At 44.0% G+C, this 6,830-nt stretch overlaps 1 protein-coding gene across 5 annotated transcripts in view; it reads right to left on the bottom strand.

Moving 5' to 3' along the window:
• Positions 1-619: 619 nt before the first annotated feature.
• Positions 620-6,830, bottom strand: part of dync1li1 (dynein, cytoplasmic 1, light intermediate chain 1) — a 17,839-nt gene continuing 11,628 nt past the window's right edge. The window contains exons 11-14 of one of the 5 annotated variants that reach the window (XM_046834933.1): positions 6,803-6,830; positions 6,268-6,396; positions 5,912-5,930; positions 1,477-1,614 (exon numbers count right to left, since the gene is read on the bottom strand). The exon at positions 6,803-6,830 is cut by the window's right edge and continues 93 nt beyond it. In XM_046834933.1, the coding sequence (XP_046690889.1) occupies positions 5,923-5,930; positions 6,268-6,396; positions 6,803-6,830 (165 nt within the window). In that variant the 3' untranslated portion in view covers positions 1,477-1,614; positions 5,912-5,922. Of the gene's footprint in view, positions 1,615-5,911; positions 5,931-6,267; positions 6,397-6,802 lie in introns of all 5 variants that reach the window. The other 4 variants (XM_046834930.1, XM_046834929.1, XM_046834932.1 and 1 more) reach the window with 4 other exon arrangements.

Raw genomic sequence — 6,830 nt, forward strand, 5'->3', positions numbered from 1 at the left:
CGCCGCTGAGTCGACATGCAGCATCGAAAAACATTCCGAAAAACGGCCGATTTTCTGTATGACATCTTAATAAATAACTGTTATATTTTATGAGATGGAGTGAGAAAAAAGTAAACAGGCCGAAAAATATACTGCAAAAAAGAAAATTTCGGCATCACGTGTCGGTTGACCTCTTTTTTTTTTCCCCGACCACAAATGAATAAGTAAATAAATAACGAGATGAATGAAGATATGGATTTTTACAAAGATTTCGCCTGCAAAAACTACACAATACACACACTTTACTATGATCTATTGCTCCCTGTACATACAGCTTCTTGGTCGTGATTGGAGCAGGTCGTGTTCCAGTTGTATTGATTTATATCGCCCCCTTGTGTTTGTCTAAAGCTATTACACACCAACTAATGCTAACCTGCAATCCTAACACACACACTTAACAAAATCATTACTGAGAAACAATAACATGTACTTAGTGGTGTGTTATATCGATGATGTTTATGATGTTCTTCGTATCTTTGATCATTTTGTGAAATGTGTCTTACAGTTGAGCGAATGTGTGATAGTGTGTCTGTGTGGAACCCTGTGTGTGAGATGATCAGAATGAGTCAGGAGTCGATGGTTCGCAATAAATACAACTTTAATCGAATGCTTACAGACCTGATGTGGAGAAATGTGACTACATCATTGTGAAATTACATGACCATGTAGGATTTTAATTTACTCCACCACCCAGAGATGAAGAACTGTACGCTGGAACAGGAGAGAGTGACTTCTGATCTCACACACCTTCCTCCTCTACCTCAATCCCTCAGAGGGACTTCGCTAACGTTCACTAACGCTTTACTGAATACCTACTATCTACTGACCTCATCCTCAACCTCCTCCACATCTTCATCCTAAAATTCATTCTAAAGCACAACCTCCTCCTCAACCACTTTCTTTTGCTCCTCCTCAAACGTCTGTGGACTTACAACTGCATTGTACACCACGTCCTTCTTCTCTCTCTCTCACACACACACACACACACACACACACACACACACACACACACACACACACACACACCCTCCAGCAGGGTGTAAACCCCTGGACCAGCGTATGGAGAAAGAACAGCGGGATGAACTGGAGATGTTGGAGAAGAAATGCAGCAGTGGATCACAGATGAAGTTCAGGAGATCGTTGATGAGGAAATGAGGAGATGTAGTGCCAAGATCTTTAGTGTGTCATGTGACTTCTGTTTGTAGTGTCTGCGTGTGTCTGCGTGTGTGTGTGTGTGTGTGTGTGTGTGTGTGTGTGTGTGTGTGCAGCTCTGGGTCGTCACTGTCCTGGCTGGAAGCGCTTTACTCCCTCGTTCAGGTGGTGGAGAAGAGACGGACAGGGTGGAGGTCAGATGAAGAAGAAGAAGAAGAAGAAGAAAAGGGGGGAGGGAAAGTAATAGGGTGTAAAAGAGGGGGAAAAGGGGGGGTTCAAGACAGGGAATCATCCCACTTTGTTTTCAGGACTCGTCATTTTCAGCAGGAGGCGTGGTCGCGTTGTGGGCGGAGTGATCCAGGTCCGACTTGCTGGAAATTCGGTCGAGCTCCGCCTGGACGTCAGTCAGCCCCAACTTCGAACCTAAAACACACATACGGCCGGAGCGTGCTGCGTCAGGGGACAAAACGATAACACACAAACAATTTTTTGTTCTTTTTGAAATCTTGTTTATGTAAATGAAGCGTCTATGCGGCTCTTCACGTGAGACTGTTAAAGAACATGCGGTGCATGAAGCTGATGTCGAAACCCCTGGAGATATTCCGGTATCTACACTGCTATCGAACAAGAAACTGCGACGAAAAAATACGAGCTGAATCTATAATACACAGGAAATAGAGCATGTAATGGAGTTCTGAAGGAATGTGTGTTTATTACAGAACGATGAAGTGGTGTCAGAAAGGTCTGAGCAGGTTAGGGGGCCCTTAAATTAAGACCCGCTTACAATGATTTACTTTTCAAGGCCTAAAATCCACGATTTTCACATTTGAGACTTTTTAAAACTCTGTTAAAACCCTGTAGAGGGCGAGAGAGAGCGAGAGACTTTACATACACATATATACAATATATAAACAATTATATTTACATATACACTGTATGGCCAAAAGTATTTGGACACCCGCCTTTACCCATCCGTATGTCTCCAGACTGTTCCCACGAAGTTGCAGGTAGTATGGGAGTTTTTTTTTCTCTCATCACTTGAACTAGGAGACTAGAACCTGTTCCAGCATGACATAGAGTGCACAAAGCCAGCTCCATGAAGATCCGTTTCCCATTAGGGTTGGAAGATGTGGAAGATCTCCTGCTGTAGAGCTCCAACCCTACATAGAGGTCACCTACACCAGTACCAGACTTTACTAACACCCTTGTTGCTGAAAGAATCTCCACAAAATCTAGTGAAACGTCTTTGCAGAATAGTGGAGGGAATTACCACAGTACATGGGGAGTAAATGGTGGAACTGGAGGTTTAAAAAAAAATTATTAAAAAAACACAGCAATCTTATGCTTGGGTGTCCACATATTTTTGCCCATATATTGTAGATTTAATAAAAATGCTGGGTGCTGGGGGGTGGGGCGGTACAGCAGTGACGATAGAGCAGGGGCGATAGGGCAGTGGTGGGGTCCTGAGAGCGGAGTGCTGGGAGGGGAGGGTGCAGGGGGTCACCATCTGCCATGCTGGACTCGCACTGCTGTGGCATCGTACAGGACACGCTGTTGTATTTCTATACTTGTGGAAGTGAAAGTATGAGTGATATACATTATGGTAAACACATCATTATATATGTAGAAGTATAGAAACACAAGTGTGTGTGTGTGTGTGTGGGGGGTGTATGGGTTCATGCAGAGACATATGATTGGTTAGAATACCGTGCGGGAAAAGTCTGCATGAACACACACCTTAACGTGGCCAACATCCCTTGGCTAACACGCACGCAAAAGACACACAGATGATGAAAGACATGGTTACATACATGTTCATGAGGAAAGACTTAAAACACAGACGCACACACATGGCACTCACTCATCACAGCAGTGTGAAATTGTGGGATTATAGCAGTGTGGGATTATTGTAGTGTAGGATTAAAGCAGTGTGGGATTATAGCAGTGTGAGATTGTAGGATTGTAGCAGTGTGGGATTAGATCAATGTAATATTGCAGTGTGCAGTTAAAGAAGTGTGGGATTATAGCAGCGCAAGATTATGGCAGTTTGGGGTCATGGCGCTGTGAGATTATAGCAGTGTGGCAGTGTATGATTGTGACAGTTTGAGATTATAGAAGTGTGGCAGTGTAGGATTGTGGTGCTGTGAGGTTATAGCTGTGTAGCAGTGTATGATAGTTACAGTGTGGGATTATAGCAGTGTGGTACTGTAGGATTGTGGCACTGTGAAATTATAGCAGTGTGGCAGTGTAGGATTGTGGCGCTGTGAGATTATAGCAGTGTGGCAGTGTAGGATTGTGGCGCTGTGAGATTATAGCAGTGTGGCAGTGTATGATTGTGACAGTGTGAGATTATAGCAGTGTGGCAGTGTCGGATTGTGGCACTGTGAGATTATAGCAGTGTGGCAGTGTAGGATTGTGGCGCTGTGAGATTATAGCAGTGTGGCAGTGTAGGATTGTGACAGTGTGGGATTATAGCAGTGCATCATTGTGGATTTAAAGCAGTGTGGGATTTTGGAATTGTGGGATTATAGCAGTGTGAGATTGTGACAGTGTAAGATTATAGCAGTGTGGCAGGGTAGGATTGAGACAGTGTGGGATTATAGCAGTGTGGCAGAGAGGGATAATTTACACCATCCTTTTTAAATGAAACTAAGGTGACACGATTAGTCAAAGTGGCAACGAAAAGAAAAGAAAATGTAATCGTGATTACATTTTACTAATTACTAAGATTACTAATGTAATAGTGTAGAATTGTGGCACTGTGAGATCATAGCAGTGTGGCACTGTAGGATTGTGGCGCTGTGAGATTATAGCAGTGTGGCAGTGTATGATTGTGTCAGTGTGAGATTATAGCAGTGTGGGATTATAGCAGTGTGGCAGTGTCAGATTGTGGCACTGTGAGATTATAGCAGTGTGGCAGGGTAGGATTGTGGCGCTGTGAGATTATAGCAGTGTGGCAGTGTAGGATTGTGACATTGTGGGTTTATAGCAGTGCGTCATTGTGGGTTTATAGCAGTGTGGGATTTTGGAATTGTGGGATTATAGCAGTGTGAGATTGTGACAGTGTAAGATTATAGCAGTGTGGCAGGGTAGGATTGAGACAGTGTGGGATTATAGCAGTGTGGCAGAGAGGGATAATTTACACCATCCTTTTAAATGAAACTAAGGTGACACGATTAGTCAAAGTGGCAACGAAAGAAAAGAAAATGTAATCGTGATTACATTTTACTAATTACTAAGATTACTAATGTAATAGTGTAGAATTGTGGCACTGTGAGATCATAGCAGTGTGGCACTGTAGGATTGTGGCGCTGTGAGATTATAGCAGTGTGGCAGTGTATGATTGTGTCAGTGTGAGATTATAGCAGTGTGGGATTATAGCAGTGTGGCAGTGTCAGATTGTGGCACTGTGAGATTATAGCAGTGTGGCAGGGTAGGATTGTGGCGCTGTGAGATTATAGCAGTGTGGCAGTGTAGGATTGTGACATTGTGGGTTTATAGCAGTGCGTCATTGTGGGTTTATAGCAGTGTGGGATTGTGACAGTGTGGGATTATAGTAGTGTGTCATTGTGGGTTTATAGCAGTGTGGAATTGTGCCAGTGTAAAATTATAGCAGTGTGGCAAGAGTGAGATTATAGCAGCATAGGATTGTGGCAGTGTGGGGTTGTGGCAGTGTGAGTTTATAGCAGTGTGGCACTGTAGGATTGTTGCAGCGCGAAATTATACTAGTGTAGGATTGTGGCGCTGTGAGATTATAGCAGTGTGGCAGTGTATGATTGTGACAGTTCAAGATTATAGAAGTGTGGCAGTGTAGCATTGTGGCGCTGTGAGATTATAGCAGTGTGGCAGTGTATGATTGTTACAGTGTGGGATTATAGCAGTGTGGTAGTGTAGGATTGTGGCACTGTGGGATTATAGCAGTGTGGTAGTGTAAGATTGTGGCACTGTGAGATTATAGCAGTGTGGCAGTGTAGGATTGTGGCACTGTGAGATTATAGCAGTGTGGCAGTGTATGATTGTTACAGTGTGGGATTATAGCAGTGTGGTAGTGTAAGATTGTGGCACTGTGAGATTATAGCAGTGTGGCAGTGTAGGATTGTGGCGCTGTGGGATTATAGCAGTGTGGCAGTGAATGACTGTGACAGTGTGAGATTATAGCAGTGTGGCAGTGTCGGATTGTGGCACTGTGAGATTATAGCAGTGTGGCATTGTAGGATTGTGGCGCTGTGAGGTTATAGCAGTGTGGCAGTGTAGGATTGTGACAGTGTGGGATTATAGCAGTGCATCATTGTGGATTTAAAGCAGTGTGGGATTTTGGAATTGTGGGATTATAGCAGTGTGAGATTGTGACAGTGTAAGATTATAGCAGTGTGGCAGGGTAGGATTGAGACAGTGTGGGATTATAGCAGTGTGGCAGTGAGGGATAATTTACACCATCCTTTTTAAATGAAACTGAGGTGACACAATTAGTCAGAGTGGCAACGAAAAAAAAAGAAAATGTAATCAAATAAAATAAAAGAGTAGAAAGGGAAACAGTGTCGTGTGACTGAAAGTAAGTGGCGTGTTCACTCCAGCGTGTGTGAGAGCTAATCTGCAGATGTGCTGACTATGTCAGTCAAGGTTACGTGTGTGTGTGTGTGTGTGTGTGTGTGTGTGTGTGTTAAACTAGTTAGTGTTTTGTGCACATGCAGTACAGGTTAAATGGGGTGTTGTTTTTTACCGTTGCTGATGTCAGAAATCTTGTATGGAGGAGGAGGTACACATGAGGAAGAGGAGAGTGAGAACAAAAAGATGGATAAACAACGGCGGACAAATGTCAGTGCTGGAAAAGATAATACAACACTTCTCTTCATCTGCCTGCCTGCCTGCCTGCCTGCCTGCCTGCCTGCTATCTATCTATCTATCTATCTATCTATCTATCTATCTATCTATCTATCTATCTATCTATCAATCAAAAAAAAAAACTAAGGAAAAAAAACATGTTAGTGGGGGGAGCTGCTGGATAATATGGAAGTAAAGAAGTGTATGATAAGACACGTGTAGACATCCTGGTGGATGTGAGGTGGTGCTTCTTACCGGACTTGCGCACTGTTCCAGGCGTGTTCCCGCCCCCTCCTGCAGGCTGACCCGGCCCAGGAGAACCGGCTTTCTTAGTCAGAAGACTGTTGAAGAAGTTCGCCAGCACACCCTCACTAGTCTGACCTCCTGCCACATGGAGAAGATGAGCTCAGCACAGACACACTGATGTTCTCCTACCTACAGCCCAGCTGTGTTCTCTCCCAGCTCTTTACTTCACTCAGAGTAACACCGACACAATGTTCAGCTCCACAAGAACACGTTCAAGAGGAAAGGTTAAAAGAGATGAGAATGAAGGGAGTAAAAAAAAAAGAGGAGCGCTCCCTAACCCTTAAACCTGTCAACATTCAGCTGGAGGCTTAAACATCTAACCACGGCTGGAACCAATTCCTCCAGGAGTCTGCTGGAAGAACGGTTACAGTGCTGGAGTTGCAGTCTGCGGCTGACGGATAGTGCACAGAAGAGAAAGAGAATCGAGAGAGATAGAGGAGAAGAAGAGAAGCATGCATCCTGAAGGCACGGCTCTCATACACACCTTTCATATTTGGATCAATCTTCTTGGT

The sequence above is a fragment of the Silurus meridionalis genome, chromosome 22, assembly GCF_014805685.1.
Source record: "Silurus meridionalis isolate SWU-2019-XX chromosome 22, ASM1480568v1, whole genome shotgun sequence".
NCBI lineage: Eukaryota > Metazoa > Chordata > Actinopteri > Siluriformes > Siluridae > Silurus > Silurus meridionalis.